At 49.6% G+C, this 12,113-nt stretch overlaps 1 protein-coding gene across 1 annotated transcript; it reads left to right on the top strand.

The window, feature by feature from the left end:
- The first annotated feature begins 4,259 nt into the window (after positions 1-4,259).
- LOC136541606 (protein LURP-one-related 10-like) lies at positions 4,260-11,029 on the top strand. Its single transcript, XM_066533580.1, has 3 exons — positions 4,260-4,643; positions 10,388-10,618; positions 10,721-11,029. Exons 1-3 carry the CDS (start codon positions 4,371-4,373, stop codon positions 10,859-10,861), a joined length of 645 nt encoding a protein of 214 aa, XP_066389677.1. The 5' UTR covers positions 4,260-4,370; the 3' UTR covers positions 10,862-11,029.
- Positions 11,030-12,113: the final 1,084 nt, after the last annotated feature.

The following is a 12,113-nucleotide window of genomic DNA, read 5'->3' as shown; positions in this document are numbered from 1 at the left end:
GGGCGAGAGCAAAAGACAGATGAAAAAGGAGTTGAGTCTTCTGCAGCCAATATGGTGCAGAGGAAAAACAACAATGCATATTGTAACAAGAAAAAGAAGAACAAGCAAGAGAACAACTCGAAGCTAAATCAAACAACCACTTTTAAGACGAAAATGAACAAAAAAGGTGGTTGCTTTGTTTACAGGAGCAATGAGAACTGGGCAAGTGTGTGTCCAGACCACAAATTCAAGCAAGAAGAGAAAGCTACAAACATGGTTGTTAGCGAGGCTGAAGGAGGAACATCTGGGTATGGAAATTCTTTACCTACTGTTCTTTCAGTCTGTCATTCACCTGAGTGGTGGATGGATACTGGGGCTAACATAAATGTGTGTGCTGATGCTTCTTTATTTTCTTCTTATAAGGCCGACGGGACTAGAGCCTTGTTGATGGGGAATGGGTCCCATGTGTGTATTCTTGATGTTGGTACGGTCATTATGAAGTTCACTTAGGGAAATACAGTGTTGTTGAAGAACGTCCAGCATGTCCCCTCCATCAAAAAGAATCTAGTTAGTGGCTCTCAACTATGTCGAGATGGTTATAAAATTATCTTTGAGGCTAATAAATGTGTAGTGTCGAAATATGGAACATTTGTTGGTAAAGGTTATGATTACGAAGGCTTGTTCCGCTTATCTTTGCATGATTATGTGTTATTATCCCTGATGAGTCAAATATTTGGCATTCACGGCTTTGTCATGTTAATTTTGGTTGTCTATCGCGGCTAGCAAATCTAAATTTAATCCTAAAATTTAATTTAGTCAAAGGTTCTAAGTGCCATGTGTGTGTGCAATCTAAGCAACCTCGCAAGCCTTATAAGGCTACTGAGGCGAGAAACTTGGCGCCATTAGAACTAGTTCATTCGGATCTGTATGAGATGAATGGCGAATTGACTAAAGGTGGCAAAAGATACTTCATGATATTTATAGATGATTGTATTAGATTTTGCTATGTGTACTTGCTAAAATCAAAACATGAATGGTTATATTATTTCAAGACCTATAAAGTTGAAGTAGAAAATCAACTTGAGAGGAAAATTAAACGGTTGAGGTCTGATCGTGAGGGAGAATACATTTCAAGTGAATTTTCTGAATTCTACGTAGAACATGGAATTATTCATGAGAGGACACCGCCATATTCACCACAATCCAATAGGATTGCCAAAAGAAAGAACCGCACTCTAACTGAGTTGATTAATGCCATGTTGGAGACAGTGGGACTATCTAAGGAATGGTGGGGTGAGGCTATTTTGACAGCGTGTCATGTCCTAAATAGAGTTCCTAAAAAGAATAAAGAAATCACACCATTCAAGGAATGGGAGAAGAAAAGATTAAATCAGAGAATAGCAAGGGATCAATTGAGATACTCCCAAATTATTGGTTCGCTTATGTATCTGGCTAGCATTACAAGGCCTGATATCTCGTTTGCTATGAGCAAACTAAGCCGGTTTGTGTTAAATCCGGGAGATAGTCATTGGCGTGCTCTTGAGAAAATAATGCGCTACCTAAGAGGTACTGTGAGCATGGCATTCGCTATACCAGGTATCCAAAGGTACTAGAGGGTTATTGTGATGCAAATTGGATATCTGATGCTGATGAGGTTCATTCCACATGTGGATATGTGTTTCTGCTTGGAGGTGGTGCTGTTTCTTAGAAGTCTTGCAAGCAGACCATCTTAACGAGGTCAACCATGAAAGCAAAACTCAGCATTAGACACCGCCGGTGTTGAGGCCGAGTGGCTTCGTGAACTCCTTATGGATTTATCAGGAGTAGAAAAACCTATACCGGCTATTTCTATGAACTGTGATAATCAAGGTAAACAGTTCTAAGGATAACATAAAGTCCACAAGGCATGTTAAGAGGTGGCTAAAAACTGCCAGAAAATTGAGAAACTCCAGAGTGATAGCATTGGACTATGTCCATACGTCTAAAAATCTAGCAGATCAATTCACTAAGGGACTATCACGTAATGTGATAGATAGTGCATCGAGTGAGATGGGCCTGAGACCCACATGAAGTCTACCATGGTGGTAACCTGTTCTATGTGATCGGAGATCCCATAAAGTAGGATGGTGAAACAAGCCAGGGGTTGACTATGAGGAAAGAACCTTAACTTGGCCCATGTCAGATGCATGACTTTCCTTTGCTGTAAGGTAGGTTGATTTTTACCTTAATGTGTTCCAAGTGGCTCGCTGAAGCAAAGATGTTTTCCTACAGAACATCATTTGAGGAACACACCTATATGAGTTCCATTGCTAGTCACCGCCTATAAGATTTGGGTGATCTCTAGATACTCATAAAAGGCGTAGGAGTTTGACTTATATGCTCCAACCAGAGGGGATGCTTTAGGAAGCCTTGTATCAGTAAAGGACTTAGGTGAAACTTATTTCGCACAAAACTATCAATTCAAGGCATAGTCCATTGTTTAGTTGTGAAGAAGTATAACCTTTGTTCTAGATGGATATTCAACTTAACAGTCTCCATTGAAAAACTGGTATATCAAACATTAGCAGCTGAGAACATTTTTCTTTGTCTTGGAATTTGGTGGGGATTGTTGGATTTAATTGGACCTGTTCCATTTTTATTCAATAATTAAATCAAAGAATAATTCCAAGACTATGGTTAATGTTGGGTGTAACAAGCATGGTCCTTTATGCCGCTAATGTAACTGACGTCTTGATGAGTGTCAAGTGCATGATGACCATTATATTCTAGTGGGTCATGATGTCTTAGTGTTTCTGTTACTAGTAACAGACAATTGAATTGTCAGTTTCATAAGTTACTAGTAACGGACGCGCTTGTGACTGCTATCTCTTCATGTGCCTGGCTCTTCATCTTTGTTTGTTGCTGCATAAAAGGGGGACTGCTTCTCTTGTTCGCGAGGGAAGAACACATAGCCAAGAACACCACCACGCTGCTGTTGTGCTGCTCTCTGTCATTCCCGTACCACTCCTCTGCGCGCATAGAGAGTTGGGAGAGCAGGCCTCTGGAACCGCCATCCGTCAAGCGACACCTGCTCGGGCGTGCAGGTGATCAGGTTTTTTGGGAGCGTCTTCTTCCTAGTGACTCCGACATCTTCTTCATCTTCCTCAGATCGTGTACTTTCCGATGGATGTTCAGGGGACTGCACTGCGAACATTGTCGTACATCGACTGTGGTCCGCGACATCGAGCAGCGCACTATGTCGACAATTGCGCATGGAGCCACCGGTGCCGTGAGCATAGGTCCCTCAACTGAGTATAATTCTATTCTTGAATTTCTTAAACTCAATATCTTTTCTGCTATGATCTGTATGTCATTCATGTCCATATCTGCTACTAGTGCAAGTAGTAATATCATTCACATGCACAGACATGTTGTCACCAATTTGCTATGGATTTTTTGGATTAAATTTAACATGAAAATGCCTAAATTCCTAACAGTTTCTCGAGAGGTTTGCTAACAGAGTACACAATTGTAATCCTCTAAATGCATTCTTCTTCTTCTTAACATGTTTCTTGTGCTCAATCTATCTTTCAGGACCAGCCAAAAGAACACCTTGTGCTTGCTTTGACATGAAGTTTTCCACAACCACTTGAAGATGGGATCAGCCTGTGTATGACCAGTTAATGTAGGCTTACAACATACGTCTGATACAGATGAAAACATTTAGAATATAGACTTGAAACATACGTGTATAGCCATTGCAGCATGTGCAATATCTCGATCTACTTTTGCAACATCCCGATCTACTTTTGCAACACTGATACAAAACACTTGCAACATACCTCTGGAATACTTCAAACATATGTTTGCAACATCCGTTTTTCGCCCTTCTTCTTCCATGCGACACAGAGCATAGCGGTGAATGACCGGGTCGGGCCAGCCAGTGGCAGAGGATGGGGCCAGACCGCTGCACTGGCCTAGGAAATGCGGCCTCTCCGGACTAACGAAGGCCCAGTCTGAGCATTACCGTCATTTATTGCACCATCTTTTTTTGGAGAACTATTTGTCTATGTTTCGCTGGAAGTGTAATTTATTGTAGATAAATCTCAACAGACCCCACCAAAAATAAATCCTTCTCGGTAAATCTTTTCTGAGGCTCAGAGTAAATTCCTGTGGGTCGCTGTTTAAAATAGAGTAACGTATGTTGTGTGGATCTGCTCACTTTGCGGTGGTTGGCAATGGCCCACCGTGCATTCCTTTGTTTGTGTTTGGCAGCAAGCTCTGTACGTGTGGCGGTCCCTCAGCCTCTCCTTTTGTGAATGTAGGTAGATACGGAGTACTAGATAAGGGTCACCTGAAGCTCCGGTTCGAATCATCCGAGCAAGCATTCTGTAGCAGCGAGACGATCCTTGATGGCAGCGCCTCCACCATTGCCGGCGCCCCCACCCCCGGAGCCCAGCGGAGGCGTCGTGGCCCCGGTGGTGGTGGTGGCCCCGCATTTCTGCGCGCCCTACGTAGTGCAGCTATCGGTGAAGGAGAAATTTAGCCTTCGGGAGGGTGACTTCGCCATCACCGACACCAACGGCGCCGTGGTGGTCACGGTCAAGGGCGCCTTGATCAGCATCCACAACCGTCGCCTCCTCCTCGACGCCGCCGGCAATCCCCTCCTCTGCCTGCGGGAGAAGGTAAATGAATTAAACAGATCATGTGTTATGGTGGGCAAGGTGTACCATAGGCGGGATAAGCCAGGCGACAAGGCAAGTGGCTAAGGCCACGCCAGGGAGCCGGCTGGGATAAGTTGTTAGCATATCTAGAGTTAGTTAGTCAGTTGATTTATTCCCTAAAGATTAGGAAGTTGGTTATTGAGTCTTGTATAAGATAAACAGTTTACTTCTAATACGATTCAGCCTGGGATTGAGACTTACGTCTCCCTTGGGCGCCTGGCCAACAATTCCTATTCACCGTCATCTTGTTGTCGTAGCCGCAACCCTAGGCGCCGAGCACGGCGCCGCCCGTTCGTCGTCGCGTGTTCAAGCCCAGACCCCCAGTCCATCACCGGTACCATATCAGGAGCACTATCTCCAACAATCTGGTATCAGCGTCCATGTCGATCTCGGGTGCTTCCGGTTCCATCACGGTGCCGTCTACGGCTGCACCGCCACCACCAGTTCCGTCCACGGGCACGTTGACCCTGGCGGCCACGAAGGCATCACTGTCCTCATCCGAGGTTCCTGCTACCTCACAGCCGACCATGGAGGAGTCCCTGGCGCTCCTCATGCACGGCCAGCACCAACTCACCACGCTGATCAATAGCATGCAGCGCCGGATGGGGGAGATGTCGCTCCGGCTCTCGTCCGTCGAAGGCGGCGTGGCACCGTTCGTGGGTCTTCCCTACTCTGCGCCACAGGCCCTGCCCTACGGCATGCCGGGGTATGGGGGCATCCCGGCACTGCCGGCCTTCGGGGCGGTCATCTCGGAGATCATGCCCACGCCCTCCCTTCCGGCATCGGCAGCGACAGCAGTGGGTTCTTCATCATCACAGCCGGCCGCAGATTTGGCCACACATTCATCCCTCGGCTCCACCCCGCAACCTCCGTCGACCGGGCTGCCGATCCAGAGCATCCCCTTCCCGCACTCGCCCTCCCCGCTGCCTACATTTTCAGCTTTCATGGGAACCGCAGTCATGACGTCTTCCACGGTGGTGCACCAAGAACGCGCCCACCGATCCCAGTCACTGCCCCACCTGGACGATCACAATGATGGCTATGGCGTTCCCAAGTTCCACAAGCTCTCGTTCCCGCTCTATGACGGCAAAGAGGACCCCCTGGGCTGGCTCAACAGGTGCGAATCCTTTTTCCGTGGCCAGCTCACCAGGGAGGTTGACAAAGTTTGGTTGGCCTCGTTCCACATGACCGGAGACGCTCAGCAGTGGTACTACATCCTCGAGCGCGACACGGGACGACCATCGTGGGCCAACTTCAGACTTCTGTGCCACCAGCGCTCCGGTCCGGCTCTGTCGACCAACCATCTGGCCGACCTCGCCCGACTACCGTTTACGTCCACGGTGGACGCCTACATGTCGGCGTTCCAGGCCCGCCTGGCACACACAGGTCGATTAGATCCGCTCCAGCAGGCCTAGCTCTTCACCGGTGGACTGCCGGAACACATCCGGGTGGACGTGGAACTCCACGAGCCTGCCGATCTTCACCGTGCGATGCAGTTGGCACGGGCCTTAGAGCGCCGGAACGCCACCAAGGCACCTGCGCTACCAGCCGTGCCTCAACGTCCTTCGCGCCGCACCTCACCAGGACAACTTGGGAGCTCATCATCATCGTCCACGCCTACCAGCCAGTCCTCCAGCCGCCCCTTCCGTTACTTGACGCCCACAGAGATGGCAGAACGCCGGAAGCAGGGCCTGTGTTATAATTGTGATGAACCATACGTCCAAGGGCACAAGTGTGCTCGCCTATTCTACCTGGAGGCCGCTGACTACATTGTAGAGGAGCCTGATTCCAGTTCTGAGGACGAGGAGCCTAACGCCGCTGCTGCACCAGCACAGCCCACCATCTCCTTGGTGGCTATCGTGGGCATTCCAACTGCCACCACGATGCAGGTCTACGTGCAAGTCGGTGGTCAATAGTGCATTGCGTTGGTGGACTCCGGCTCCACCCATAATTTCATCAGTAGCGCGGTGGCGCGCCGGGCCGGTATCCGCTTCCAGCCGTGCCTGGGTGCGGGCGTCACAGTCGCAAATGGCGACCGCTTGGACTGTCGTGGTCTGGCCTGTGACGTGGGCATTCGCATCGCGGACGAGGCATTCGCCGTGGATTGCTACATGATTCCGCTCGACAGATGGGACATGGTCCTCGGAATCACCTTCTTGCGGACATTGGGACCAATCTTATGGGATTTTGATGACTTGTGCATGGCATTCACCTGTGGAGGGCACCGTGTTTTTTGGCGGGGCATTGGTTCGCCAAGGTATGACGTCCAGTCCACTCATCTCTACGCTATGGACGCTGCCAAGCCGCTTCTGGACACCTTACTGGCCTCCTATGATGATGTCTTTGCTGCACCACAAGGACTGCCACCGGCGCGGCCGTGTGATCACCGAATACACTTGCTGCCTAACACGGCTCCGGTAGTAGTGCGCCCTTACAGGTACCCGTAGCTGCAGAAGGATGAATTGGAGGCTCAATGTGCAGCCATATTGCAACAGGGCGTCATCCGGGCCATCACGTCGGCATTCTCGGCTCCGGTGCTCTTGGTGAAGAAGCATGATGGGTCATGGCGGTTCTGTGTTGATTACCGCGCACTCAACCAACAGAACTCAAGGGCGCTCGCTACTTCACGAAGCTCGATCTCCGCTTGGGGTATCACCAAGTGCGTATGCACATCGATGACATTGAGAAGACTGCGTTCCGCACTCATGAGGGCCACTTCGAGTTTCTGGTTATGCCTTTCGGCTTGACAAACGCACCTGCCACCTTTCAGAGCTTGATGAACTCAGTCCTTCGGCCGTTCCTCCGGAAGTTTGTACTAGTGTTCTTTGATGATATACTTATCTACAGCCCCAATTGGTCCTTGCACCAGCAGCATCTCAATACAGTCCTCTCGACGCTTTGGGCTAATCAACTCCGGCTTATGCTTTCTAAGTGCTCCTTCGCTCAACCGATGGTGGCCTATCTCGGCCATGTCATCTCAGCAGCTGGAGTCGCCCATGGATCAAGACAAGGTGGCAGTCGTCACCTCCTGGCCGTAGCCTCGCGCACCTCACGGCCTGCGTGGGTTCCTGGGGTTAGCAGGTTACTACCGCCGCTTCATCCAAGGGTACGCCGCCATGGCTGCTCGTCTCACCAAGCTGCTGAAGAACGATGGGTTCACATGGATGGAGGAGGCTACTGCTGCTTTCGTCGCCCTCAAGCAGGCACTATCGACGGCGCCCGTTCTGCAGTTACCGACATTTGATCAGGCGTTCTTGGTGGATTGCGATGCTTCGGGCTCCGGATTTGGCGCGGTCCTACATCAAGGAGATGGCGCGCTCGCGTTTTTCAGCCGGCCCTTCGCTGCGCGGCACATGAAGATTGTAGCTTATGAGCGGGAACTCATCGGCTTGTTCCAAGCTGTGCGTCACTGGCGCCCATATCTGTGGGGGCGCCACTTCACCGTCCGCACCGACCACTTCGCCCTCAAGTTTTTGCTCGATCAGCGGCTGTCCACGGTACCGCAACATTAGTGGGTAAGCAAGCTTTTTGGTTTTGATTTCAGCATTGAGTACAGGCCGGGGCGCCTCAACACTGTCGCCGACGCGCTCTCCCGTCGTGGTGACGAAGTGGCCGGCCGTGATGCGCCCGACGCAGTTCTGGCCGCGCTCAGTGGTCCGTCGTTTCAGCTCTACGACGTGCTCCGGCAACAACTCCAGGACGACCCCAACCTCCAGGCGTTCCGCGACACGGTGGTCGCAGATCACGGCGATCTGTGGCGCCTGGTGGATGGCTTGGTGCTCCGGGGAACCCAAGTATTTGTACCTGTGACGTCCCCACTAGTACCTACGGTGATTGAGCTCTCCCACTCAGTTGGGCATGAAGGCATACAAAAGACCCTGCAGCGCCTCCGTCAACACTTCCTCATCGACCATGATCGCCGGCTGGTGGAGGACTTTGTGCGTGCCTGTGCTGTGTGCCAGTGCAACAAAACTGAGTCCCTCCACCCCGTCGGACTGCTGCAACCATTAGAGGTACCCTCTTCGGTTTGGTCGGACATTGCTATGGATTTCGTGGAGGGGCTGCCTCGCGTCCATGCGAAGAGCGTGGTTCTCACAGTGGTGGACCGTTTCTCAAAGCATGCACACTTCATTGCGCTCAGCCACCCGTACACTGCAGCATCGGTTGCCAAGGCGTTCTTCAAGGCCATCGTTCGGCTACATGGGTTTCCTCGCTCGATCGTGAGTGATCGGGCCCCGGTCTTCACGGGCAATGTGTGGAAAGACCTCTTCAGGCGCGTCGGGGTGCAGCTTCGCATGAGCACGGCATTTCATCCACAAACCGACGGACAATCAGAGATTGTCAACAAGACCATAGCTATGTATTTGCGCTGCATTACATGAGATCGCCCTCGTGCGTGGTTGGAGTGGCTTCCTTGGGCGGAGTATTGTTACAATACGTCCTATCACGCGACGCTCAAGACGATGCCTTTTGAAGTGGTTTTCAGCCGGCCTCCACCTGCTCTCCTGCCACACACAGAAGGCTCGGCCTCGACAGAGACAGTGGACACTCTTCTTTGGGACCGGGACTCGTTTTTGCAGGATGTTCGTGAACGCCTCCTACAGGCTCAGGCGTATGCTAAGCGTCACTATGATGGTCATCATCGCGCCATGGAGTTTGCTGTGGGCGACTGGGTGCTACTCTGGTTGCTCCACCGTCCTGCACAGTCCCTGGTGCTGGGCAAGTGTTCCAAGCTGAGCCCACGTTTCGCTAGACCGTACCAAGTCCTGGAGCGGATTGGTGCCGTGGCCTATCGTCTTTAGCTGCCTGATGGTGCCAGGATCCATGATGTTTTCCACGTCGGCGTCCTCAAGCCGTGGCGTGGAACGCCACCAACGATCCTGCCGACACTGCCGCCAGTTCATCACGGTCGTCTGCTGCTGCAACCTGAGCGCGCTCTCAAGGCACAGCTGCGTTGCGGCACTTGGCTGGTCCTCATCAAATGGACCGGTCTGGATGAGTCTGAAGCCACCTGGGAACCGGTCGATGATTTCAAGACTCGCTTTCTTGACTTCCAACTCGAGGACGAGCTATTTGTCGAGGAGGGGAGAGATGTTATGGTGGGCAAGGTGTACCATAGGTGGGATAAGCCAGGCGACAAGGCAAGTGGCTAAGGCCACGCCAGGGAGCCGGCTGGGATAAGTTGTTAGCATATCTAGAGTTAGTTAGTCAGTTGATTTATTCCCTAAAGATTAGGAAGTTGGTTATTGAGTCTTGTATAAGATAAACAGTTTACTTCTAATACGATTCAGCCTGGGATTGAGACTTACGTCTCCCTTAGGCGCCTGGCCAACAATTCCTATTCACCGTCATCTTGTTGTCGTAGCCGCAACCCTAGGCGCCGAGCACGGCGCCGCCCGTTCGTCGTCGCGTGTTCAAGCCCAGACCCCCAGTCCATCACCGGTACCATCTCAGGAGCACTATCTCCAACATCATGCAAGCAAAGGTCGATGGATTTGTGGCTCTTATACAGAAAGAGAACAATGCATTTCAAGTTCCGAATTTTGTCGCCACAGCTCTATATTTCATCTCTCTTTTTTTAGAAATAATGGCTCTATATTTCATCTGTTCATATTAATCGCCACTACAGCAAACATGGTAAAGATTTCAATTGACAAGGTACGTACTACCAATTCAGCATCAGTAAACAATGGTAACATTGCCAGGTAATTAGCATGCACAACACATGGGAAGCGTATAGAGGGGATAGCACGAGATCAAGCGATTTGCTCTTCACTGCCAAGAAATCTTCAATCCTCCAACTGTTCAAAACAGAGATGTATATCTACTTGGCTTCCAACACTTCACATGAGGTCTGTGATTTCATGATGAAGGGTAGCTTCAATGAGAGATCATGCTCTTTCTATCTTGGTAACTCCAACACTTTGATTGCTAAAGTGAGTACAAAAAGTCAGTTGACTCAGTTCTGCATCTGATCATCCTTCGAATGCAGCTTCATAGAAAATTTTTGACATTAAGCGTACCATCTGGTTCTGCAGATGCACCGTGAGCATACCGCCACAAGCATGGTGTTGGGAACAGACTGTTTCAGTCTCACCGTATTTCCAAATGTCGACTACGTGTTCATTGCGGCGCTAGTTGTGATTCTGCAGGAGATTCACACGGATAAAAATGACTGATGACCACAGGATCTTAGCTTCCATCAAGTTGCGCAGGTGTCATATGTCTTATCTTTTTGTTCTCCCTAGTGCAATCTTATTGAGGATTGCATAGACAAATACTACTTTCAAACTTGTTTACTTATGATGATGTATGTTAATGCAATTTTTCTAAGTATTCTGTAATAATTGCTTTCTCCAGCGCATGTTTGCTTGCTGGAATCAGGGTTTTGGGATTCAAATGACAAAAAAAAACTCGGACCTCACCGAAATGGGTGAATCTTGGAAATTTTGGACTAGGATTCACTTACTTTGACCAATCAAAATGTTCAGATTTAGTTAGCCAAAATTGGATCATTTCGGACTGAATCCCAAAATCTTGGCCGGAACATACCTATTAATTATCATATGTTTATTCCGAGTATATATAGATTGATTTTGCTGATAAAAACATAAGCATACAAGATTTTTTTTTCGAAAACATAAGCATACAAGATTAAATTAATTGGCTAAGTGATTCACACCTTCACATTTGCAGATGCAGTGAATTCAGCCAATCAAAATAGGGTATTTAGATTGAAACAAGGACACGGAGACAATTTATTAATCATACTGAAAATTCATCTTTACGAACTCTATCCAATGGAATTTTGAATCACTAGCCCAAAAGGATCAGAACGAATTGGTAAAAAAACTTCATGATCAATGTTTTCTCATTTTTCTGCCGGAGATATGACCCGGGGATCGGTATGGCCCCATGCATGTCACACGGATGGTGAAAAGTGACATTAGTATCTGCAATAAGTGCAAAACAAATGGTTCAAACTAGCGAACCATTTGAAGTATATTTAAAATACACTACTACACTAAATTTAATGGAGGCGGGCAAAGGCAACCGCCTCCATCGAAAGGTCACGGTTAATCCGTGAATAACGGAGGGGTTGCCTTGGTCGCCTCGGTTAATCGGTTAATGGAGGCGGGTGCCTTATAACGCCCGCCTCGGTAAATCGGTGAAAAAACAAAAAAAAGTCCAGGGCCAACGCCGAGCCCACTCTTAGGCCCAACACTGAGCCCACTCTTAGGCCCAACGCTGAGCTCGCTTCCGGGAACGTCGTGCCGCCACTGGTGGTCGGATCCACGCCCACGCCGCCACTGGTTGCCGGATCCGCGTCGGTGGCAACCGGATCCGCGCCCTCGCCACCGTTGGTGGCCAGATCCGCGAGCCCTAACGCTGGATCTAGTGGATCCGCAAGCCCAGCCCTACGCTCCGCCG

The sequence above is a fragment of the Miscanthus floridulus genome, chromosome 3 (assembly GCF_019320115.1).
Source record: "Miscanthus floridulus cultivar M001 chromosome 3, ASM1932011v1, whole genome shotgun sequence".
NCBI lineage: Eukaryota > Viridiplantae > Streptophyta > Magnoliopsida > Poales > Poaceae > Miscanthus > Miscanthus floridulus.
The sequence above is the reverse complement of the archived record's forward strand: the minus strand, read 5'-3'. Positions and strand labels throughout refer to the sequence as shown.

Bases quoted from the DNA above. Each gene is read 5' to 3' on its own strand.
- LOC136541606 (XM_066533580.1), top strand. From the start codon at position 4,371: ATGGCAGCGCCTCCACCATTGCCGGCGCCCCCACCCCCGGAGCCCAGC. The intron at 4,644-10,387 runs GTAAATGAATTA...TAACATTGCCAG, and splicing joins TCCTCTGCCTGCGGGAGAAG to GTAATTAGCATGCACAACAC. The intron at 10,619-10,720 runs GTGAGTACAAAA...CTGGTTCTGCAG, and splicing joins CCAACACTTTGATTGCTAAA to ATGCACCGTGAGCATACCGC.